The 26,519-nt window shown below is 46.8% G+C and overlaps 1 protein-coding gene across 3 annotated transcripts in view; it reads right to left on the bottom strand.

The window, feature by feature from the left end:
• The window catches only part of LOC138301220 (ficolin-1-like), a 165,232-nt gene that overhangs the window by 22,887 nt on the left and 115,826 nt on the right, over positions 1 to 26,519 (bottom strand). The window contains exon 9 of one of the 3 annotated variants that reach the window (XM_069241462.1): positions 23,925 to 24,077. The exons of 1 other annotated variant lie outside the window; for it this stretch is intronic. In XM_069241462.1, coding sequence (XP_069097563.1) covers positions 23,925 to 24,077 — 153 coding nt within the window. The remainder of the gene's footprint in view (positions 1 to 23,924; positions 24,078 to 26,519) is intronic. One more of the 3 variants, XM_069241464.1, reaches the window with a different exon arrangement.

The following is a 26,519-nucleotide window of genomic DNA, read 5'->3' as shown; positions in this document are numbered from 1 at the left end:
ACCCAATCTTATATGACTCACACATTCCCTGTAATTTTGAAGCAACTCTTATTTCTTTAGCCAATTCCTCAGGTTTTTCAAATGCAGGATGAGCATGACTCCCTACTTCTGCACCCAAAAATGGCAATTCACTTTTATTATATGTCAAACTTTTGCATTATTAAATTCCCATTCCTGCCATAGTTTCCAAATCTCCTTTGAGTTTAAAAGTAACAGTCTCCATCTCGTTCGTCTTAATATGTGAAGACAAACTAGATACTATCTCATCTCTCCTTATACTCGGCTCTCCTGCTTCTATCTTTTCCATATACACTTGCACATGATTCTCATTATACAGAGGTGGTCTAACGTCAGTCAACAATCTGTCCATAAACTCATTTTCTCCCATAGAATCATTCTCATTCTTTTAAGTCTCATTCTTGTTATCATTCTTTTTTTTATCATCATATGTTTTCTTTTTGTCAGTCTCATTAATAATCACAGGGACAAATGCACACATTCTACAATGTCTTGTCTCCACACCTTCTTTTGGATACGCCATCTTGTATCCATTCAATAGCTGACAAAGGTCCTCATTACAACCTAGTGGTCTTTTCCAAAGACCACCGAGGCTGCAGGTGCCAGAATACCGCCAGTGGTGGCGGTATTTCTGGCTCCCCATTATGACTTTTCCGCTGGGCCAGCGGACAGTAACAGTGTTACCGTCCGCTGGCCCAGCGGAAAAGTCACATCAACATTGCTGCCGGCTTGTAACAGAGCTGGCGGCAATGCTGATTTGCAGCAGGTGCAGTAGCACCCGTTGCGCATTTCATTGCCCGAAATTCGGGCAGTGAAATGCGCAACGGGGCTATGCCTTGGGGCCCCTGCACAACCCATGCCAAGTGCATGGGCAGTGCAGGGGCCCCCAGTGGCGCCCCCAGGGGCACCCCAAGTCCCCCTTACCGCTAGCCTTTCCATGGCGGTGTTTACCGCCGTGGCAAGGCTGGCGGTTGGGGACTCAAAATCCCCAGGGCAGCGGTGCTTGCACCACTGCCCTGGGGATAATGACGCCAGGCGGAAGCCTGGCGGTATAGTGGAGGGACCAGCGGTATGGCCGTGGCTATTGCGCCATGGTCATAATAGCTGGCGGAACACCGCCAGCCTGTTGGCGGTGTTACCGCCTGCTTACCGCTGGCCGCCAGGGTCATAATGGGGCCCAAAATGTCTAACTTAACCTTACAACATTATCTTATTTTTTTCTCATAGGCAACATGCTCCCAATCATACAAAGCTTAATAAGGTTCAGGTCTAGGTTGCAGCTTCACCTCATGTATGGCATACCTCAAATTCTAAGTTTTTTTCAAGTCAGATGTCCCATTCAAAGAAACTTGAACTTTTTATTATCTGTAGTGATCTTATTGCATTCACGATGGAGAATCTCCAACATGAGAAAGGAGAGAAGACTTATTCAAAGGCGCACCTATTCTGGTCAACCTAGCTCACAATACTTGCAATACTAATAAAATTAATCACAATACGATTTCAAAATGAGACTTGAAACGTAGTATCTAAAACCAAAAGAAATAAACCTTTGCCCACCTACTGGGATGCGGGGCAGAAAATCAAACTCACCACAGAAAGGTAAAAAACAAATGTGTGCTTTCAACTTCAGTAACATAGGCTGTCGCTCAGCGTGTCTATCCTTGTCAACAAAAGAATAAACAAAAAGACCCAGATTCATTCATGAACAGCTAGACTATTAAGGAGTTCGTTAAACCTTAACCTATAGGACTTTAACCTATAACATGAGGTTATGCTACACTCCTTTTTGGATAAATAACTTTAGAATATCTCAAGATCTTAGATTTCCATAAAGCCATAAACCTTATACATAAATGCAAAATCCTTTGCACATAGATTGCTTCCCTCTCCCTGCCGCTGCTGCCCCCGCCCACCTTTTTGCGCCATTTTTCCCGCTCCCACCTCCTAGCTGTCCTCTCCTCTCCCTACTTAATAGTGGCCTCTGGCACGCCGGAGGTGCGCCAAAGGCAAGCCTGGCTGCACCTGTCCGCAACCTGACTGCGTTCAGCGCCAGGACACCTGGACCTCGCACCTGCCACCTCTACATGCCAGCAGCACTCCACGCACTCAACCCAGGACGCAACAACAACAGCAAGCCCTCATCACCAGCCAACACCCACGGACCCTTCAGCTACCTCTGCTGATGCCAATCCTACACCACCACCAAGACCTTTGACCCGGCACAATACACCCACAACAACGCACCCACACAAAGATCCTGAAATGCATCCTCCTCAATGTCTGCTCCCTCCACAAACATGCCACTGAAATATGGGACCTCCTTGACAGGACCACCCCGGACATCGCATTCCTCACCAAAACCTTGACCAACACCACCTCTGGCCCGGACATTGCCATCGCCATTACCCAAGGATACAAGATCACCCAGAAGGACCGCCCCAGCTGCCCCAGGTGGTGGAGGGGAAGAAATCGACATCGTCCACAAGTCTAGTATCCGACTGAGTACACACTCCAAAGACCCCACAAGCCTGATGGAACACCTCCACTTCAAACTTCAGACAAGTCCAACGTCCACCCTCAGAGGGACCCTCATCTACCACCCACCTGGGCCCGCACACCTTTTTCCGACTCCTTCACAGACAGTGGGGGTGATTCTAACCCCGGCGGTCTTAGACCGCCGGGGCCAGGGTCGGCGGGAGCACCGCCGACAGACCGGCGGTGCCCCGCAGGGCATTCTGACCGCGGCGCTTTGGCCGCGGTCAGTGCAGGAAAACCGGCGGTCTCCCGCCGGTTTTCCGCTGCCCCTTGGAATCCTCCAAGGCGGCGCAGCTTGCTGCGCCGCCGAGGGGATTCCGACCCCCCCTACTGCCATCCAGTTCCCGGCGGTCCGCCCGCCGGGAACCGGATGGCGGTAGGGGGGGTCGCGGGGCCCCTGGGGGCCCCTGCAGTGCCCATGCCACTGGCATGGGCACTGCAGGGGCCCCCGTAAGAGGGCCCCTAAATGTATTTCACTGTCTGCTGCGCAGACAGTGAAATACGCGACGGGTGCAACTGCACCCGTCGCACAGCTTCCACTCCGCCGGCTCGATTCCGAGCCGGCTTCATCGTGGAAGCCTCTTTCCCGCTGGGCTGGTGGGCGGCCTGAAGGCGGCCGCCCGCCAGCCCAGCGGGAATGTCAGAATTACTGCCGCGGTCTTTCGACCGCGGAACGGTAACCTGACGGCGGGACTTTGGCGGGCGGCCTCCGCCGCCCGCCAAGGTCAGGATGAGGGCCAGTATCTCCTAGACAACCTCCACAACATAGGGCTCTGACAGATCATGACAGAACCAACGCATTTAGCAGGACACACCCTCGATCCCATCTTCACAACAGGAACCTTCGTCACCTTCAGCCACACCTCCAAACTTTCATGGACAGACTATTGCTGCATCCTTTTTATCTTCAACACATCCACCATCATCAGACCCCAACACCAACCATCCCATAGAAGCTGGGCAAGAAATACCGACGACCAGCTCACCGCCACCCTCACCAACTCTGCCCCCATCACACACAACGACGTCCCGAGCATTGCAGCACGCACCTTGCACAAATGGATCGCCGACTGTGCCAACACCATAGCCCCCCTCAAAAAGAACAACAGCACCCACGCCAAGAAAGTCACCTGGTTCACCGCAGAACTCTGAGAATCCAGACGCACATGTCGACGCCTCGAGAAAATCTGGAGAAACACCAAATCTACAGAAGCCCAAATCAACTTCAGAGCCACCACCACCGCACACCACCATCTCATCAAAGCACCACAAAGAAAGCAATACAAGAAAGAATCTCCTCACACACATACGACAGCAAGGAACTCTTTAGCATCATCAAGGAGTTCGCCCAACCCAACAGTGAAGCAACGGACATCTCACCCTCACAAGATCTTTGCAACAAACTCAACACATACTTCCACCACCAAATCAAGACCATCTACGACAACTTTAGCGAGGACAACCTACGTGCAGAACCCCCTCCCCTGGAGCCTGACACCAAAAAACCAACAATCACCAACTGGACCCCCTCACCACTGAAAGATACACTGAAGACAATGAGGACCATACACTCTGGGGCCCCCACGGACCCATGCCCCCACCACATCTTCAACAGACCCACTGAAGCTATTGCCCCCAAGCTCCGCCTCACCTTCAAAAGCTCCCTAGCAGACGCCTCCTTCCCAGACGACTGGAAACTCGGCGAGATCAACCCTCTCCTCAAGAAACCCTCAGTGGACCCCACTGACCTCAAGATCTACAGGCCTATCTCCCTGCTCTCTTTTCCAGTGAAAGTCATTGAGAAAGCCATCAACAGCCAACTCGCCACTTTCATCGAAGACCACACCATCCTCGACGCCTCCCAAGCTGGCTTTAGAAAAATCACAGCACCTAAACAGCCCTGCGTGCCGCAACGGACGACATCTGCTTCCTGCTGCACAAGGGAGAGACTGCGGCACTTATCCTGCTCAACCTCTCGACGGCCTTTGACACAGTCTCCCACCACACCCTGATACGCAGACTTTATGAGGCCAGCATCAGAGACAAGGCCCTCGACTGGATCCGATCTTTCCTCTCTGGCAGAACTCAACGAGTAAGACTTCCCCCCTTTATCTTGGACCCCACACCTACCACCTGCGGAGTTCCCCAGGGAACCTCCCTCAGCTCCAAGCTGTTTAACATCTACATGACCCCACCAGCCGCCATCGTCAGAGGCTACGGACTCAATATCGTCTCCTACGCTGACGACATCCAACTCATCCTCTCCCTATCCAACGAACCCAACACAGCCAGACACAACTTCAGCGAAGGCATGGGAGCAGTCTCCAACTGGATGAAAAGCAGCTGCCTACAACTCAACAAAGACAAAACTGAAGTACTCATCATGGGCCCTCAACCCGATGCGTGAAACGACTCCTGGTGGCCCTCCACCCTCGGAAGCCTCGGAGGTCGGGACCTCTGAACTCACAATTTAAAAATACATATTTTAGTAAAGTTGGTTTTAAGATTGTGTGTTTGTAAATGGCACTTTTAGAAAGTGTGCATTGTCTTGCTTGAATCATTTTTGTGACTCTGCCTGTTTATGGATTCCCTGTCTGGGTTAGTTTGACAGTTGGGCTGTTTGCACCTCTCGCCAGGCAGTGACACAAAGGAGGCTGGGGTGTAGCCTGTATATTCTGATGAGCCATCTGTGCTAGGAGGGAGGGGTAGAGTGGTCACTCGCACCTGAAAGGGCTGTGCCTGCCCTCACACAATGCAGTCTCCAAGAGTCACAAAAATGGTTCAATGGTGCATTGTCTTAATGCACACTTTCTAAAAATGCCATTTACAAACACACAATCTTAAAACCAACTTTACTAAAATATGTATTTTTAAATTGTGAGTTCAGAGGTCCCAAACTCCACATATCTATCTGCTCCCAAAGGAAATCTACGCTTTAATCATGTTTAAAGGCAGCCCCCAGGTTAACCTATAAGAGCGATAGACCTTAAAACAGTGAAAACCGATGTTGGCAGCATTTTACTGTCAGAACATATAAAACACATTAGTATATGTCCTACCTTAACCATACACCGCACCCTGCCCATGGGGCTACCTAGGGCCTACCTTAGGGGTGTCTTATATGTAGGAAAAGGGAAGGGTTAGGCCTGGCAAGTGGGGACACTTGCTAAGTCAAATTTACAGTTTAAAAACTGCACACAAAGACACTGCAGTGAGAGAAGATTACAGGGCTACTCATGTGGGTGGCACAACCAGTGCTGCAGGCCCACTAGTAGCATTTGATTTACAGTCTCTGGGCACCTCTAGTGCACTTTACTAGGGACTTACTAGTAAATCAAATATGGCAATCAGGGATAAACCAATTAACAGTACAATTTACACAGAGAGCATATGCACTTTATCCCTGGTTAGCAGTGGTAAAGTGCTCACAGTTCTAAAGCCAACAAAAACAGGTCAGGAGAAATAGGAGGAAGGAAGCAAAAAGTTTGGGGATGACCCTGCAAAAAGGGCCAGGTCCAACAATTTGTGTCAAGCGTTTTTCTCAATTCCTATTCATACAGATACTCAGTATCTTTTTGCATTCAAATTCCAAAATAGAATCCTTTTTCGGTGCAGGATCCCACAAGGCTATAGGGAAAATCCTTTAATCTTTTCCTAAGCCCTGAAGAAGGGTCTGGCAAGTTTTAATGTATCCGATGACTTAGTGCTGGGCTAAGATGTTGATCACTTGTTGGTTACAGCCAATATAAAAGAAGGGTGTAGACTAGACACAATTACTTTTTTGAGTCACATAGCTCAATGGACATAAGGTATCCTCTGCAACACTCAATTGAGAATGGAGTATGGAAGGTGTCCAAAGAAAGCATTTCTAACGTTTTAAAAATGAACCCACCAACAACACAGAGAGAATTAGGAATGTTTCTAGGGATGATTGACTACTGTCATCAGTGGGTTCCAAACCTTTCCCTGATTGCAAAGTATTACAGTGGCTGACTCAGAATCACAGTGATGTGAGGGACTGAGTGCCTCGGGACAGTTCATGTATTCAAGTCTTCCTGGAGCTCAGACACAGCTTGTGTAGTGCTCTAGGACTGCCAAATTACGAGACAGATTTTGATTTATTTGGTCATGAAAGGGAAGGGTATGTACTTTCAGTCCTCATGCAGCAGCACTGGGAGCAAAGAGGCCTATTGCATATTTTTCTGCCTCTGCATTTCTGGATGCATGAAAAGCTTAGCAACAACCTCTTTGGTATTTTTTCAAAGTAAGAAAAATGCTACTGCCTGTCACTTATTCTGCTAGTTCCACATTCACTTAGACATTACTGACTTGTACATCTAATCAGCATCTTACAAGCAGTCGCTTAACTACGTATTAGGAGGTTTTCTGGTGATAGAGAACATTTCAATTAAATGCTGCAATACTCTGAGTCCTGAAACACTTCTACAATTAGCAAGGGAAGAGCTTGATGATGAAACGGATGAAAGTGACCATGATTGTACTGATGTGACAGAATTGTGCACCAAGCCAAGACTGTATATTCAAGATGTACCACTCAAATTGGCTGTTTTTATTTTATTTTTGGATGGTTCTTGTCTGAGAGACCTTTATAAAACACTTTGATCATCATATGATGTTTTTACAATACTATACAGTGTGGAAGCACCATACTTGTGTAATGTAATTTCAGCACAGGTAGTAGAATGAATCAAAGTTACAATAGTAGCCTGCATAACCAATATATTGAGTATTACAAACTATACAGACATGGATTTGGAGTGGTCCATGACTTTGGACAATTGTGGTCAAAAATGGATTTCTTGACATCTGTTGGCACGGATATTAGACACAAGCCAAAAAGTGTGCCTGCATAGCTTTCTCTTAAACTAAATTCTTAGAGGACGATTTTTATCTTGGCAGTATAGATACCCAGTAGCAATGGCAACTGAGTATCTAGCATTAACAGGGACCACTGTGACTGCAGTTCACGCCAATGCTTTAGAAATGCTTTAGAAATGATTGCCAGCTTGGCCATAATTTCCAAATTTGGCGGGTAAGTAGTCTTGGCATGGCAAATGTTTAATCCCCCTCCAGGATAACGGATATTACTCTGCCCGTCAAATCGAAAATCAGGCCCTTAAGCTTGTATTTTTAATAGTAATGCATGCTTTTAAAGAAGATCAATTTTGTACCTTGGGTACGACCGCTTCTGATTACATCAAATTATTTTGAAAACTCTTTCTTCATTAACATTTCAAATGATCAACAGGAATGGACATATTATGACAGCACCATTGTTTTTTATATAAGATCAGGGTCCGTATTCGTACCATGCCAATATACTTTTAATGGATCATGCCATTAAATCTCCTTGCCTGGGACACAATTTAGCCCAGTTAGGTGGGTTATATCTTCCAACAGTACTACTGGTGCATGTTACAGTCCTTTTTGGTCCATCATTAATATTTTGGAGGGAATAAAAAAAAAAAAACACAGACCAACACCACTTCTAGTATTATGAACAACATAAAATTAAATGCCCACTGCACCCCCAAATTCCCACCCCCAGCTTCTAATGAGCTAGTAGGTCAAAATGAAAAGTATGTTATTAAACACCTTCTGGTGTTGTCTCCTGTCATTTGTAGTATAGGTAACCCTTGGGTATCGTCCATCACCCTTGTTCCCCCCCCTTAGCCACCAGGGTGGTGCACAATTATTCACCTGTCTCAATCTGGTCTCCTTCAGCGGATTCCAATAGCATCTGTGTCACAGTGCTCCAAGTGAGCAAGTCATCCACCACCCTCTCGTCCCTGCAGGTTCTCCCCCACCTACTCCAGCATATCGTTTCTCCAGTCCCTTTGTGTGGGCGGTCTAGGACTCCGCCAGCCTATCGCTATTCATGGTTTAGCTATTATAAGCCCCAACATTGCAAAGCGCCTAATCATTTTTTTCTTCAGGTTATCTGGGAGCAGTCCCAGTATACACCGTTTGATGGTGTATTGGGCCTTCAAACCCATAGCATGCTTCATGTGCTTCAGTGACACCCTCCAATAGATCGATATATCCATGCAGTGCCATTCTATGTGCAGGAATTCTGCCACAGGTGTGCCACACCTGGCACAAACCTGGGACCTGTTTGGATATATAGGGGGTCATTATGAGTTTGGCGGTCTCAGGATCGTTCATGGCGGTCATCCCAACAGAACACAGTCAAACAACCGCCAGTACTAGCCGTGCGGACATGCAGCCATGGACGGCGGTAAACACCATCAGGCTGGCGGGGACCAGGTTCCTGCTGGACATATTACGAGGCTGCACTCCTCCAAGGTTTCTGCTGCGGTTGAACTACCACCAAACCCCTGGTGGAAACCCACTCTATAAAAGGAGACACTCACCTTCTGGAACACATACCTGACTGGAGCCGCCATGGAACCTGAACTGGAAGTCCTTCCACTGCTCCTGCTCGGACAAGACTCCGGAACCAGCGATGGCGACGAAGACAACAACCGTGAGTACACACACTTTACTTCACACTGTAGGGAAAACCCATACTACAAACGCACACACACAACACACATATCCGGCACAACTTCGGACGGTTACACACACACACATAACCACACACCTGTACGCACATACACACACACGCACACCCATACTACACACACACATACCCGTACTACACACACCACGGCCAACACACATGTGCCATACACACACAAACAAGTCAACACAGCACCCGCACTGTCTAACACAACCATCCACAAAAGCACTGATACACACAACGATAACACAACCACAACTATACAGATGCTTCAGGAAGCATTGTCATAGCACACCTCCACATGACAACACATACTAACAACAACAGTGACAACACCAGGGAACCATTAAACAGAATCACACTGCCATACAACAAAGCATTTGTCACAAACACGCTAACACCATACACAATGCATATGACATAGCTATCACCACACACACGGACACACACACAACAACCACACAGGGGCATACAACACCACCATTACACATCTCCACACACGCAATAAACAATCTTACTACATACATGCATGTAACAAACACAATCACATCTCACACACATTACACATCAATGACAGCGGAACAAATGGCAGGGCCACACCAACACATGCAGCCCAGGCACAACAGCTGGCACAACCAACAAACACACGTCACACATGCACAAACCAAAGCCCACAAACACCAAACTGTCATGTAGAAAGAAAGGCAGGACAAATATGTAAACATCGAATCCGATAACATGTTGGTCCAGATGTATTAATGAAGGAGCACACTTAAAAATAAAACTATATACAAATGAAAGGCCAATGGTCAGTCCAAATTGCAAAAGGCACAAGTGGCTCCTTAGAGTGCCCCAACTCGACTCCTGACTCCAAAATGACATCCACATGGTAGGGGCAATAAGGGGGCAGGCAGGCACCTCAGGGGTTTCTGGAGTGGAAGGAAGTGGGGTTGGGCTTGGGCTTGGGAGGAGGGTCCTTAGGCCTGGGCTTGGGTTTCGGTAGACTTCTTGGCAGTGGAAGGGGCATGGGCACTTGCAGGGGAGCAGGAGAGGACTTGGAGGTGGAAGGGCTAGACTTAGGGAGGGAGGAAGAATGTTTGGGGGTATCATGGGGTGGGAGAGGAGTAGGGAAGGAAAACTTCACAAGGAAATGCTTTTTTGACACACGTGGGCGGCCATGGCAAAAGGGTTTGGGAGTGGAGGGAGAGGGTGTGGTTGTAGGATGTGATGGTTTCAATGTCTGCAAGTCCATACGTGGAGTGTAGGTAGTGCATGTTGTTGTGTCTGCAGGTGGGTGTTGTTTGTGTGCATGCCGGTGGTGGGTCTTGTGGTGCTTGTGTTTATCAGTGGTACCCTTGTCTGTTGAGGTGGATGTATGCCTGTGTCTATTTGTGCTTTAGTTGGGTTAGGGAAGAGGGGATTCGGATTGGGAAGAGGTAAGTGGAGGGGAGACAGTAGACAAAGCGACACTGGCTGCCATCAGTGAGGAGGCCAGCGCCTGAAAGGATCTCTGGAGGCCAGCCAGGGCACCGTGAATGCCCTCCAGGAATGCATTGATCTGTTGGATTTGAGCTGCCATTCCCTGGATGGCATTCACGATGCTTGACTGACCCATAGAGATGGACCTCAGGAGGTCAAAGCCTCCTCACTGAGGGCAGCAGGGCTGAGTGTGGCAGGGGCAGAGGGGCCTGCGGCAAAGGACATGCCCACCCACCAGCAACTGTGTGGGGAGCTACAGGGAGAGCGGTGCTAGAAAGGGGGGTTGGACAAAGATAGTGCTGGGGTTGTCCCAGATGGGTCTGCCATCGCCAGGGAGTGTCCACTAGAAGAGGATTCCGAAGAAGAGGTGGTAAATCCAGTCTCCCCCGGTGGCACCCCCCTTGGCTTCTGTCCCACTGGGACCCTCGCTCTTGCTGGTTCTAGCTTTCTGGGTCCCGTGGGCTGCTACTTCCACACTCACCTGTGCCTCTTCTCCTTCACCTGATGATGCACACAAATAGAGAGAGAGGGAAAGAGAGAGAGATAGGGCGAAAATGGGTTAACATATAGCTCTCACACACACTGGTTAACAGGCACATCTGTGACAATACTTATCCTGGCTAGGCCATCACAGGTGCCAATATACATTACCTACATCATGTCACAACATGTCCCTACTGCCCACCCCTGTATTGCAACTCCACACTTACATCAATATCTAAGTTGGACAACACTACTAGAGCCATCCACATGATGACTACCAAAGCAATTTCTGGCGGCACAGCATGCCCTGGATGCAGTATCAATTGTATGCTTGAATACATATCATACCTCTCCATGCACCTTTCACCCACTGGATGTCCAGCCGACTGAACAAAACACTTCTAGCCACTACAGTCACAACACATGATCAGACCATGCCCTCTGTAACATATCCAAAACATGGAGGACAAGTCCACTCACAGACCACACAGCACATGCTTGTCACATTACATGCCAGACAAACACTGTACAGTGATGTCAATATGGAAATCAACACTGATTTGGCCATTACAAGTCAGACACCCAAACAGTTGAAATCTGATCTGTAGAATAAGAGTCTGTGGTATAGCCATTTGAACACTCTGACCCAATCATACACCCAGATCATCAGACACCAAACACATGTATATCACAACTGATCATACTGCTAAGTGCATCTACAAAGTCCCATATATCACATATGACACATCCATACTCAATCACTGAGAGCAGTGTCACAACAGATGTATTTCAGGGACACACATATTACAACATGGTCCAGTTACAATGCATCCATGCATGCAGTCACACCTGTCAGACTGCGCAACATGACAACTCCACCCTCAAACACCATTCCAGAAATGACAATACCTGTCTCAGAGGCAAAACAAGACACACCTCAGACGGTAAATGTCATGATGCATTGGGCACACATGGACCAACACCACTGCCTGTACACCACCTACACATCCCATTACTACATGAGCCAGTCAGGGGAGACTAAATGCAATATTAGATTCACATCTACATGCCATGTGACATGCAATAGGCCAACCTCTCCTCATCTGCCACCTCAGCTTGCCCAAGGCAAGCAGAAAAGTCCCAGCCTATCAGATGTGTCCCCAACTTAACATTGTGACATTATGTAGGCAGTAACTCTGCAATGTAGCATATCAATTGCTAGGCCATTGTCATACACCCCACATACATACCATGGTGACATATACGGGACCTGCCAAGGCACTTACCACCTCTAGTACCATTCCATTGGTTTAAAGGTAACATCCCCACAAGTATTGCACCTAGGAATGCACAATGTCTGCAGCCAGACCTCATCAATTGTACATGTATCAGTATCCCAGTTAGCCTAACTTCACACACCCTACAGTCAGCTGATTGCCTATATATGACAATACAACTATCAAATCAATGATCCAGTCCAAAGAAGGCTATATCTGTAGTGGAACTTTAACGGCAGCCCCACATTCAGTCAATAACATTACCAGTACATTATATATTCAGGCCATGCGATAAAACTAGAGTCACACAGTAGCATATACAGGTATGCTACACAGATGGGAGTGGATTGACACCTCAGAGCCACAAATGCAGATGGATGGAGCTGGTCATACTCATTGCTTAGGGTGATACAAATACTCACATCCATTGCATAGGCAGGATGGTCTCACACATGTGGCTATGTCATTTGACCATCTCCACATTCCACACATGGAGAGATCAAGTAATGGGAGATGTACATCCACTGATAGTAAAGCATGCCAACACATCTACTATCTATACTCAGCCAGGGTGCATGATACCCATTTCCAATTGACGATACTCAGGATGTTATTGCAATAATGTCACTTATCCTGCAGTAAGGTACATTATCCCTAATAAGCCCAGCCAAGTACCAGGATTCAGTAAGTACTCACCCCCTTGTGGCTGCTGTGCTACCCTCAAACACCCATCCACCACAGGGTAGGCCACTGCCAAAATGCAGTCCATTAGTGGGGTCAGGGTCCAACGGGCACCCCTCCCTCGTTGGGAGGACATCCCCAGCTGGGCCTCGGCAGTCTTCCGGGCCCAGTGTCTCAGGTCCTCCCACTGTTTTTTGCAGTGGTTGCTCTGCCGGCTGTGGACCCCCAGGGTCCGCACTTGCTTAGCGATGGCACACCAAATCCCATTCTTCAGCTGGGCGTTCACCTGCATAGATGACACAGACAGAAGGAGAAAGTCAGGTACAGATGTCCCATACCAACAGCAGTGGACAATACACATCTGACTCACCAAGGGCCCACACATGCCCTTTCTCTCCGCTGACACGGCTCAACTCCATGTCCCCTGCATGCAAGTACTCCCTCCCCAGTACACCTCTCCCTTACACAATGACACACACCCCTATCACACATGACCATGGCATTGGGCTCACCTCTTCCTCTGGTGCCCCATACAGCTGTTCATACAGGGGTAGGATCCCGTCCACGAGCTTCACCAGCACTTCTAGGGTGAAGGCTGGGGCCCTGTCACCTGCAGGACATGGCATGATGGCTCCCAGAGACAGGACACAGCAGCTCAACTAGTGGAAGTCTTGCTTGCAAGAGTGTCAGGAGTCAAGTAAGCAACGCAGCAGAAAATGGCAGTCACGACCACCGCGTATAGGACTGTCACCACTGGCGGTGATTGTCATTGGCCCCAATCCCCCATGGGCAGCAATGTTATCAAATAAGAAGCTGCACTGCAGTTGCAACCGCCTACCGCCATGACGACATACACTAGCGGACTTAGGTCACTTCCAGCTGTCCTTTGCAGCAGGCCAGGCGGATGCCATTTTGTGCATATATCATGCCTTGAAGTCCCTAAAGAAGTACATCATACACATTTATGTGCGAACTGTCAAGTAGGCCGATGTTGTGCCTTCATTTAGCCAATATGTGTGACATGCATGTCACTAGTGCGCTTCAACTTGCCCATAATGGCATATGTCAGCAGTGCGACACATGTCTACAGTGTTAAGTGTGCACAATGATGACCTGTTCTGCTTTCATGTGTGAAGTACTTATCACTTAGTACATTTTCTACTCTCTAGCCTAGATACCCTGCCTTGAGGAGAATGAGACATGCACCAGTGTACCGACCACTAATTGACCTTGCAACCATGGAGGACAGGCATATCATCCAGACCTATTGTCTGAATCATCAGACCTTCATGGATCTTTGTGCCCAGTTGGAGCCTGATCTATTGGCTGCCGTACGCAATCCCTATGACATCCCTCCCATAGTACAAGTTCTGTAGGTGCTACACTTTCTTGCCACTGGGTCCTTTCAGAATACAGTGGGCTTGACAGCAGGGATGTCACAGCCCATGTTCAGTCTTGTGCTGAAGGATGTACTGTGTGCTTTATTGAAACACATGGACAGCTACATCCGGTTGCCCCAACGTCGAGATTTGGCCTATGTGAAGGCAGACTTCTATGATGTGGGACAGATCCCTCATGTGATAGGGGCCATAGATGGCACCCACATAGCTTTGGTCCCTCCCAGTGCCAATGAACAGGTGTACAGGAACAGCAAGAACTACTACTCAATCAATGTTCAGGTGGTGTGTCTGGCAGACCAGTAAATCGCACAGGTGACAGCCAGGATCTGTGCATGACTCTACATTCTGAGGAACAGCAATGTCCCACTCACGATGGCATGACTACACACAGAGAGGGTTTGGCTCATTGGTATTTATACATTTGGATGTGTGTATATGTTTTGACACCTGTCATCACAATCTTCCATGTTGAGCTATGTGTCCTGCATCCTCATGTCCTCATGTTATTCCACCCACTGACTGTGTTATGTTAATCAATGCCTCTACCTATGGCTTGAGGCATTCATGCTCATTAGCTGTTGCTCACTGTATATAGAATAGTGTTTAGCACATGATAGTTGGCAGTTACATTGTATTGTCATGTATTTCCTAGGAATGTGGATGTAGAAATGTCATCTGTTTTGCCCTGCTTTGGTGGATATCTACACTGGGCTGGACCACTATGTACTGCTTGTGTGCTTTGTGTGGCACCATGCCTTCTCTCCTGATGTAACTATATGTATTGGTCTTTTTTGAAGGTTGGATGAGTGAATTTACTGTTTTGTGTGCCTCGACTAGTGACTACCTTACATCTGCCCTGGGACATGTCTGTTGTACTGTGTCTCCTGCAGAGGATGTGTTCCTCTGCTGTCCATTTCACTGCTTGTTGGTTTAGGGTGGCATACCCACATCACATTTTGCTGACAAAACATTTGTTCATGTTCAAATAAAGACACATATGTTGTTGCTGTGATCAATAGTGCTTATTGGGCATACAGGGGAAATGAGAACAAACAATCTATGGTGCATACAATGACAAACAGGTGATGAGAGGGATCATGGTAGTTGTAATCATCAGAGTAGATGACACAGCTGCAGGTAGCACAGGTCCAGTGTCCGAAGGGCCATTGGAAAAAGGGGTAATGTCACAGAACAGTCAACAGGGTGTGTCATTGGCACACAAGGGAGAGAAATTGGCATCTGCTCCAGCCGGGTGCCTGGATGCATGTCCACATTTGCAGGGGGGTTTATCAGCTACAGAGGGAAGGGTGCCAGAGGCCTGTGGTTCCCCTGGCAGGGCCTCCATTCTACTAGCTGCAGCAGATGTGGAAGGCTCAGATGTGATGTGGCTGGTGGAAGGAGGCTGCTGGTGGGTGGTGGCAGCACGCAGGGTGGTGCTGAGGTCCCTGAGCACCCCTGCAATGGAGGCCATGGTGGCATTGTTTGCCTGCCACTGCTGCAAGACCTCCTGGTGGTATTCCCTATGCAGCCTTTGGCTTTCCCTCAACATGGTAATAATCTGGCCCATTCTGTCCTGGGATTGTTGGTATGCTCCCAGGATTTGGGAGATGGTCAGATGGTCAGTTGACTCCCTTGGGTGCCCCGTCCTCTGGCCCACAGATTCCCTCCCATGCCCCCTGCCCCCATGTGCCCACTACCAGTGTCACCAGGACCTTCATTGTCCCACTCACGATGGCACGACTACACAAAGAGAGGGCTTGGATCATTGGTATTTATACATTTGGATGTGTGTATCTGTTTTGACACCTGTCATCACAATCTTCCATGTTGAGCTATGTGTCCTGCATCCTCCTGTCCTCCTGTCCTCATGTTATTCCACCCCCTGACTGTGTTATGTTAACCAATGCCTCTACCTATGGCTTGAGGCATTCATGCTCATTAGCTGTTGCTCACTGTATATAGAATAGTGTTTAGCACATGATAGTTGGCAGTTACATTGTATTTCCTATGAATGTGGATGTAGAAATGTCATCTGTTTTGCCCTGCTTCGGTGGATATCTACACTGGGCTGGACCACTATGTACTGCTTGTGTGCTTTGTGTGGCACCATGCCTGATGTAACTATGTGTAATGGTCTTTTTTGAAGGTTGGATGAGTGAATTTACTGTTTTGTGTGCCTCGACTAGTGACTACTTTACATCTGCCCTGGGACATATCTGTTGTACTGTGTCTCCTGCAGAGGATGTGTTCCTCTGCTGTCCATTTCAATGCTTGTTGGTTTAGGGTGGCATACCCACATCACATTTTGCTGACAAAACATTTGTACATGTTCAAATAAAGACACATCTGTTGTTGCTGTGATCAATAGTGCTTATTGGGCATACAGGGGAAATGAGAACAAACAATCTATGGTGCATACAATGACAAACAGGTGATGAGAGGGGTCATGGTAGTTGTAATCATCAGAGTAGATGACACAGCTGTAGGTAGCACAGGTCCAGTGTCCGAAGGGCCATTGGAAAAAGGTGTAATGTCACAGAACAGTCAACAGGGTGTCTCATTGGCACACAAGGGAGAGAAATTGACATCTGCTCCAGCCGGATGCCTGGATGCATGTCCACATTTGCAGGGGGGTTTATCAGCTACAGAGGGAGGGGTGCCAGAGGCCTGTGGTTCCCCTGGCAGGGCCTCCATTCCACTAGCTGCAGCATATGTGGAAGGCTCAGATGTGATGTGGCTGGTGGAAGGAGGCTGCTGGTGGGTGGTGGAAGCACGCAGGGTGGTGCTGAGGTCCCAGAGCACCCCTGCAATGGAGGCCATGGTGGCATTGTGTGCCTGCCACTGCTGCAAGACCTCCTGGTGGTATTCCCTATGCAGCCTTTGGCTTTCCCTTAACATGGTAATAATCTGGCCCATTCTGTCCTGGGATTGTTGGTATGCTCCCAGGATTTGGGAGATGGTCAGATGGTCAGTTGACTCTCTTGGGTGCCCCGTCCTCTGGCCCACAGATTCCCTCCCATGCCCCTTGCCCCCATTGGCCCACTACCAGTGTCACCAGGACCTTCATGGTCTTGGGTGTGAGGGGTCGACTCAGGTCCCTGTAATGTGGGGCACACTATTGATTGAGCTGTCCTTCGGACACAGGTTTGGGGAGGAAGGGTTGGCTGTGCTGTTGATGCCACGGGAGGGGGTTGTTGTGGGCAGGGTAAGGCAGGGAGTGGTGGACTGACCAGGTATCCCAGATGGGCCAGGTAAGTCATCAATATCGAAACATCCAGGGGTGTTGTCCTCACTGGGGACTTCATCCTGGACAGGGCTGGCTCTCTCTGGCATCCTCTCCTCGGGGGCAGTGGCAGGGGTACCTGTGGATGGAGTGGGAGGGAGTTACATGGTGGACATGTGATTGGTTATCTCTTTGTCTGATGCATACAGTGGCTTGACATGATATCCAGCAATGGCAATGACAGATGCAGCACTGCAAACATTGTTTGTGGATAGTGGATTGTGACATGTGTACCATGCTCCATTGAGGATTGTGTCATTCAGGCTAGATAACTTTCTTTTTAGGTGCTATGTGGAAGTTCACATGACAGGTGTGCCCTGTTTAGTCGTGGTAAATGAAGCTTGCTAGATGTGAGAGAGGATGACTGCACATTGCAGCATGGTGTCCAAGTGGGAGGAGGATATGCATGGTAACTTGTCCTGCCTGTGCATTTGGTGCATGAGGTTTACCTTCTTACTTTCTAGCCCATGCTCAGTCCATTTCACAGTTGTAGATCAGGATAAGTGGCATTAGGTTTGGTGCCCGTGCTGTGGCTGTGCTTGGCCTTGTTTGACATTGTTCAGTGCCATTGCATTGCTGTCATTGCCATGTATTGGTCCTCAGTCGTAGCATCTAGTTGTTGTAGCTAGGGAAATAGTCATACATGCATGAGATGTGCTGTGGAGTGGCAAAGCAGGTTTTGATGTAGATGGGCTAGTGCATTGTGGGAGTCGTAGTGATTGTTATTCGCACTGCTAACATGCACGTGCCAGGGACTGTGTAGGCATGGGGGCATGGTGGTGGTGTGGCATGCAGGAGAGGGCCATTAGGTGGGATGTTGAGTGAACTGGGAAGTGTTTGGGTGGTGTAGCATGCTGGACAGGACGAATGTGTACCAGGGGAGTGGTAGTTACTTACCAGAGTCCAGTCCTCCGGCTATTCCAGTCCTCCGGCCCTCTGAGTGCAAGATGTCCAAGACCTTCTCCTCTCATGATGTGAACTCTGGGCGAGAAGGTGGGAACCCACCGCCAGTCTTCTGCACAACAATCTGGTGGCATGATGTCATGGAACGCACCTGCCCCCGTAGGTCGTTCCACCTCTTCCTAATGTCCTCCCTTGTGATTGGATGGTTGTCTACTGAGTTGACCCTGTTGACAATTCTCTGCCACAACTCCATTTTCCTGGCAATGGATGTTTGCTGAACCTGTGCTCCAAACAGTTTAACCAACCATGAGCCTCAACTCATCGTCTATGAAGCATGGGAACTTTTGTCGGGACATAGTGGTGGTTGTGTTGTGGGTGAGGTTGTGTGTTGTGTGTGCAAGGGTGCAGTGTAGGGTGCTTAGTGGAGTGGGGGTGTTCAGTTGTATGTGATGGTCGGTTGTGCTGTTTGTGTGTATTGGTTATGTGTGTATTGTGTTGTTTGTGAGGTTGAATGGTGTGTGTTGAGTGAGATGTGTGCCTAAAGTGTAAAGGTTGTGTTTGTCGAATTTTGCCTGCTCTTGGTGTATGCAAATGTTTTTTTGGTAGCAAAGGATTGTGGTGTGTGTGTTGGGGGGTGTTATATAGTGCAGTGCGTAGGTGTGTCTGGTGTCTGCATGTATGTCAGGTGTGAGGTTTTCGAAATGGCCAATGTGGTGTTGTGTTCTGTCTGAAGTGAGTTTTAGTGTGTGCCTGTTCGCATCGCCTATGGTTTTCTGCCATGGTAGTACCACTGTGCTAATTTGTGGGTCATAATCTGGTGGGTGGTAAGTCGTTGGGCTGGCGGTGCTGGTGGTGGAACCGCCTCTTGCCCACCCACCTGTGTCCTGGCGGTGTCGGATTTGTGTCTGTTTAGTGGTGGTCTTCAGTGTGTGACTTCTAATACAGTGGTCGAATGACTGCCAACATGGCTGTCTTTTAGTGGCCGCCATCATGGCGGTCTTCCGAAAAGACCGTCAAAGTCAAAATGAGGCCCATAGTGTGTAGCCTCCTAGGGGAGAGATACGCCATGTGCACTTCATAGTAGTGAGTCAACTTGAACCTCGCAATAATCAACCCTGTGTGCACTCCTGTGTGAATTTGAAGTCAATCCCTGGGTGAGAGGCTTGTCCCACACATGCTGCCAAGTGTCCTCTATTCGTAGCGGTGCTAGTCGTCTATCCGTGTGCAATACACAACATATGTGTGTTATGAACCTGCGGCCACCCACCATGGAAAACATGGTCACCAGGGTCTGAGTGAGCTCAGAGGCCTCTTGAAAAGATGGCCATAACTGTCATGCTGTGGCTGTTTTTTTAGCATACTGAAGAAACAGCCCTCGTCCTAAGTCATACATCTCAATCGCAACGTGCAGCGTGATGAAGTGGCCCACCAGATACAGGTATGACAGGTATGACAGCATTATGCAGCCCTTCGCCTGCCACCTGTCAACCGCCAATGTCTAAGCTTTTTTGTTTGAAGGGTCGTACTATCCACAAACCCAAATCCAGGGCATACGGTGCACACCCAGTCACTAGTCGCACAGCTCTCTCCCAGAGACGGATCAGGTGTGGGAAAGTAATGGGTATGTCTCTTTCCCTCTTTAGCAGGGCATCATGTTGGTGTCCATCATGTGTACCCTACAGCAGCGCTCTCTCCCAGTTAGCCTCCACATCCAGACAATGTCCTATCCAGCCAAAAAATACCATGCTGAAGGTTTGCCACAAGATAATAAAGTTCCAGATCCGGGATCTCTATGCTGCCCCCGTCCCATTCCTTTTTAAGGGTATTAAGGCTTATTCTACAGCATTTGTCAGCCCAGAGGAGTTCTATCAACAAGCGGTCTAGGTCATGGAACAACCCGTGTGGGACTGCGTATATGGCTCCCTACACGACATACACAAATCTAGGAAGGACAACTATTTTTATAAGTGCTATTTTCCCCATTAGAGATAGCTTTAGCATGATCCGGAAAGCAGTGGAGGGGCGCAGATTGCAAAACAAGCATCCCATATTCAACTCGTACGCTCAGTGTTCCTGATGGGTAATATATATCCTGAGGTATTTAACACTGTCCAACGTCCATGGCAATCCCGCCTCCGGCAGGCAGTCCGCCAGCAATTCCTTTAACTGTCCTAGTGGGAAGAGGGCCGACTTAGCGCTGTGAACTTGTAGTCCTGAGAATTTCCAGAATTCACAAAGCACATTAAGCAAGATTGGGGCTGATATGTCAGGCTGGCACAGGTAGACCATGGCATCGTCAGCATATAGTGGCACCACATGGACTGCGCAGCCAACTAGCACAGCCCAGCCATGTAATGTTTGCTGGAGACAATAAGCTAGTGGCTCCAAAGCAAAAGAGAAGCTCAAGGGGGACAACGGGCACCCCTGATGTATACTCCTCTGTAATAGAATCTCTGCTAACATGTAATGCCCAGGTCATACTCTCGCCTTGGGCCACTACAGAGGAATTTAACCCACCGGATGAAGTTTGGACCCAGTCCCATTGTACCCAGGACTTGCTATATAGAGTTCCACCGTACAAGTGCATAGTGATTATCATATAGTTCGGGTGCATGCAAAACATTTGTCAATCAGCTCAGGTTTTGTAGCATTTTCCAATGGTGTATAGATCCAGATTGATCCGTCTGGGCCAAGTGAGGGAGATAAGGGAGCAGTCGTACCACCAATATATGACTAAGGAGTTTCTGATCCACATTTAACCTGGAAGGCAGCCAATTAGAGCCCACCTCAAGGGGGTGTCTACCATTAAGATAATATGTGCCTCACTGATAGAGTCCAGGAGGAGCCCCCTCTCCAATGCTTCCGCATATAGCAGTAGTAATTTATCCACCAAGGTCCCCGAAAAGGTCTTATAAGATTCTGCCGGGAACCTATCTTCACCACGTGATTTAGCAGGTTTCAATGCATCCACTGCCCCCAACAATTTTTGCCGAGAAATCCAGGCCCCAAGCAGGTTGCAGTCCTCTGAACAGAGGCACGACAGCCCAGCTGGATCCTCCGGAAGCAGATACACCTCAGTCCTGGTATGTATTTTGCGCAGATGGGCCAGCAAAGACATCATTTATAACTTGCTTGGTGTGTACCATGCGTCAAACTAAAATTCGTTTTGAAGAACTCCTTTTTAAATATTTTGCACCTTGTTTATAGATTTTGTTTTTGAAAGTTTTTATAGAAAGAAGATTGCTACTTCTTTTAGATGTTGCGATATTCTTAAGTGAGTGTTTTATCTGGCTATAAAAGTTCCCCAATGTTAATACTTTTAGAAGTAAAATTTTTGAAAGGCGATTGTGAGAAGAAGAAGAAAAATACAACTAGAAAAGAAAAGAGGGAACATATGGTACTTGATATCAGATCCCAAATTTATTAAATAAATGCCTTGTAGAAGACAAAGTTGAATAAACCGAAACTGCTGGATAAAATATTGTAGGGTAGTGCAGCTTAATTTCTGATGAATTAAAAAAATCATCCGAGGGAGGATTGTCAGAGCAGACATATTAATTTTAAAAGGTTGTGTGTTCTTAGCATAACTGGACTGCAAATTTAATTTACTGGTCCTTTGCTGGTTTGGACTGACACCCATATTAAAGTTGCTGAATAAAGTGTGGCTTTAAAATTGCACAAACAAGTTTTACAAGTGCATGTTATTTTATATTCTGTGTTTTTCCTGTTCTTAAAATAGTTGAAATTGTATTTATTTTTTGGTTGTATTTTTCTTGTGCTGAAGTAAAATGTAATTTCTTCTGTATTCCTTTTGAAGAAGCTATATAGTGAATATGCTCATTCATGTAACAAAATCAAGGACCTTTCCTGTTTCCACTGAAGACCCATTCATAAATGACGAGCCCATTGTATTATATGTAGTATGTGCAAAAATGTAAATGTCAATAACTTGGCTTTAGATTAAGGGTTAGCATCAATTATGCTTTCCTAACGCATCTTTAGCAATGTTGCAGTTATCGTACCGTATGTATGTCCAAGCTAATTTGTTGTATTCCTTACTATAATGCTTTATGTTTCGCTTCTCTGAAAGTATAAAATGTGTCTTCCCTGGTTTGAATGACAGAGCTTTTCCTTACTTTTAAACTGGCCACTCCCTCTGTCAGTTTGTTATGTAACTTTATAAACAGACTTTTCCCTGTCTTTCTTATCGAGCAGCCCCATGTCAGACAGTTATCTGCTTTTGAACTAATGGTCTTCATGTTAGACTGGTGATTTATCTGTTTACAAACTGAGCAGATTTATGCTAGTTCATTACTGAACTATATTTTGATCGTGGCTAATTCCCTTATGTTATGATCTCTTGAAATTGGCTTCATTTATAAGCATCAGGAATGCTGATTTGAATCTGACTTGCTACATACTGACTTCTGTAATAATTCTTAATTTTTAATAAACCTGTATATTTTTGACTTTATATATTTTCCTACAAATGTTTTCTTAATTTGCAATGGGACCCTTGTCTTTTGAGACTCACACTGCACTGATCCTGTGCATAGGCTCTTTGAATATATCAGTGAACACACAGTTGATAATCTATGTTTTTAAAATGTTGCATCTGTAGTTTCATTTTCTTTGTGTTCATCATTATCCTCCAATATCCCTTATGTGTCTAATTCTTGTATAGAGTTAATGACTAGTAACATCTTATATTTGGAAAAATATCTTATTATCATTTGTTTGAGAATAACAACTGTAAAGCCTAAAAAGAGGAATACAATGTTAGCAAGAATTGGGAAAATGTAATTTTAAAATATTAAAATAATTTTAGTACACACCCTTGATTGTTCGACCTATGAAAATGGAACATCAATGAGAGGGTACAGTGATATCACACCTTAAATATTTACAGGTCTAAAATAATTTTTATAATTAAAACATCATTTAAAAATAGGGTTGAGAAAAAAGAATCTGAAAAACTCTTGTGTTGAAATGTTGACTCTGAAACCATTATATACTGTCTTCCCTGCAACTAATATAGCATTTTCTACCAGAGGCAGTAATGCTACTGTCCAAAAAATCTAATGTAGTTGTGTGAATTCTGTGACTTATGAAAAATATCTCAGATATTTTATTTTCTATTTGGGCTATCCAAGGCTACTTACACTGCACTGAGTTTAAATATGCTTTTAGTGATGCCAAACATAAGACACAATAATTATGCTTCAGCGTAGAGATCCATTCCTATTTTGTTTTTTAGCATTGAATGAATATATTGATTGATGGCACCACTTTCTCTCAGGAATCATAGACTTCCTCACCTGCATTTCCTCCAGTGAAGGCTTCATATGTCAGCTGATACTTCTCTGTTTCCCCAGCAATTTGGAAAGAACTGTATTTTGCAAAGTAATGATTATTTTCAAAGTCACGCAGGTCAATGCGAAGTTCATAGGTTTCTAGAAAAATGAAAAGTACTACTATCTGATTATCACAGCAGATTTTGAAAAGGAAATTAGGTACAGCTGGATTCTATTACACATAATTACATGATAATGGCAGTGGCTGTGCTACCTATATTTTTCAATAAAAACATTTGTCTAATATCATATGCAATAAAGAAGGTGAACGTAATAACAATCCACATATCACTGTATCAAGCCATAAAATGAATGAAGGGAATTTTCAGAAGAAAAAAGATGAACAGTAGATGACTGAACAAAAGGCATATTAACAATTACACCCAAAAACTGCACTATACTGTATTATACAAATAAGAAAAATAAATCAAGAATGTCACTTTTATGTGGCAAGCACCGTATACAATAAACATGTACGATATCCATTCAAATCACGCATGGCTTCCTGTAGGAAAGTCCTTTTTTTTGCCTGATCACCCCCACTCTTTCTGGATAGGTACTGGTGGTTACTGACTCTTGGCTGTGCCCTGGGTACTGCTTACCAGTCCCAGGGCCAGTGCTCTGTGTAAAATGGATATGCAAATTAGGCTAATTATAATTGGCTAAGTTAACCTACCTATAAGTCCCTAGTATATGGTAGGGCATGTAGGTTTAGGGACCACAGCATAGGTGGTGCACACCTAGGTGCATTGCTGAGGTGCCCAGTGTCATTTTAAAAGCAAGCCTGCCTTGCTGGCTGCTTTTAAATTAAAGTTATATGCAAATTCGACTTTGGAATTAAAGGTACTTCCAAAGTCTTAAACTACCTTATTTTTACATATAAGTCACCCCTAAGGTGTGCCCTATGTGCCCCTAGGGCTGGGTGCCATGTAACTATAAGCAGGGACTTTATAAAAATAGATTTATAAGCCCTGGTGAGGTAAAAACAGCCAAATTCGTTTTTCCCTCATTGAAGTAAATGGCCTTCATAGGCTAGAATGGGCAGACTTTATTTTAAATTTTAAAGTCTCCTTAAATGTTACATACCAAGAATTTGGTATCAAATTGATTGTTATAATAAATCCCACAACTTCCAGTTGTTGGATTTAATATAACTAGTGCAGGTAAAAAGTTTAGACTTTACCTAAAAAGTTGCCAATTTCAGCTCTGCATTGTTTTTGCTGCTGTGCTCTGATTGGCCAGCCTGCAGCAGCTTCTGCCAGGCTACTTTAATGAGGTGTGAAGTGGCCTGGCTTCACACAAAGGAATGTGCTTGGGGGAGAGAATCTCCCCTCAGCAGATGGTGAGGCAGGAAGGGGGAGGGCTGCCAAACTGGTCTTCAAAGGCAGAGAAGGACATTTGAAGCACCCAGCAACACCCCCACATCCTGCAACCCCAGACAGCTAGGTGCCCCCTTGATTAGATTAGGAGAGGGCAGGAGAGGGGTGTGTTTATGATTTTTAGCCACACCAGTGGGTGGGCTCAGCCAGATCTCTCCTCCAAAAATCAGATTCATCCATTTTGGATTTTTAGAGACTGTTGCCTTCTGGGATGGATTTTTGCCACACTTCCCAGGAAGTGGTCATCACAGGGGGACGACCCTGTCCCTGATTGGAGAACCAGGGCCCCCCTGCTTTTCACCCAGGAGCAAGGATAAAACTGGCAGACCTGCACCCACGCCTCAGATCCCCACCAAATTTCAAGAAGAAGGAACTACAAGGAGAAGAAGGACTGCCCTGCTGGACCCCTGGCCTGCACCTGGACCCTGCACTCAGAAAGACTGCACCAGCTGCACACTTGGGCTTCACCACAAGAAGGACTTTGCCTGGCTTCCACTGGTTCAAGGAGGGACTCCCTGTTTGCTACAGGTGAAAAATTGCTATCCAGAGTCCCCTGCACCAACTCCTGAAAAAGTGACCAGCTGACCACTGTCCAGTGGCCAAAAAGGAGTTTGCGCCAGGTGTATTCTGGGAGTTGAAGTCCGCACTTCCCAAGGACCATCACAGAACTTCTGGACCCTTGGGGTGAGCTGTGGACCCCAAAAGAACCTTAAAAGAACATCTGGGTGAAGCCCCAGAAGTTTGGAAAAGATTGGAGAATTTTTGAAAAAAAGCTCCATAAAGTGACCGACCCGACGCGGAAATTCTAGCCGGCTTGCCTCAACCGCGACCCGGCCTGACTTCGTGGTTCGTCCCGGTAAAGAAAAACATCCAAAAAAGAGACTAAGTCCGAACGTAAAAAGTTGACCGGGACCTTCCAGCCATCGTATCCGAGAAGGGCTCCACGGACGTCGGATCAAGATCCAGGTTTACCCCGGTCGAAGGATTTTCATCTCGAAAAAACGACTAAGTCCGAAGGTAAAAATCACCACCGAGGAAACCGACTTCGCGTATCCGGACAAGGGCTCCAGGAGGTCGGATCCAACTGGCAGGTTCGTCCCGGGGAAGAAAAACATCAAAAAAGAGACTAAGTCAGAAGGTAACTTTTTAACCGAGGCCTCCCGCGACTTGTAGCCGAGCA

Source organism: Pleurodeles waltl, chromosome 6, assembly GCF_031143425.1.
Source record: "Pleurodeles waltl isolate 20211129_DDA chromosome 6, aPleWal1.hap1.20221129, whole genome shotgun sequence".
Lineage (NCBI taxonomy): Eukaryota > Metazoa > Chordata > Amphibia > Caudata > Salamandridae > Pleurodeles > Pleurodeles waltl.
The sequence above is the reverse complement of the archived record's forward strand: the minus strand, read 5'-3'. Positions and strand labels throughout refer to the sequence as shown.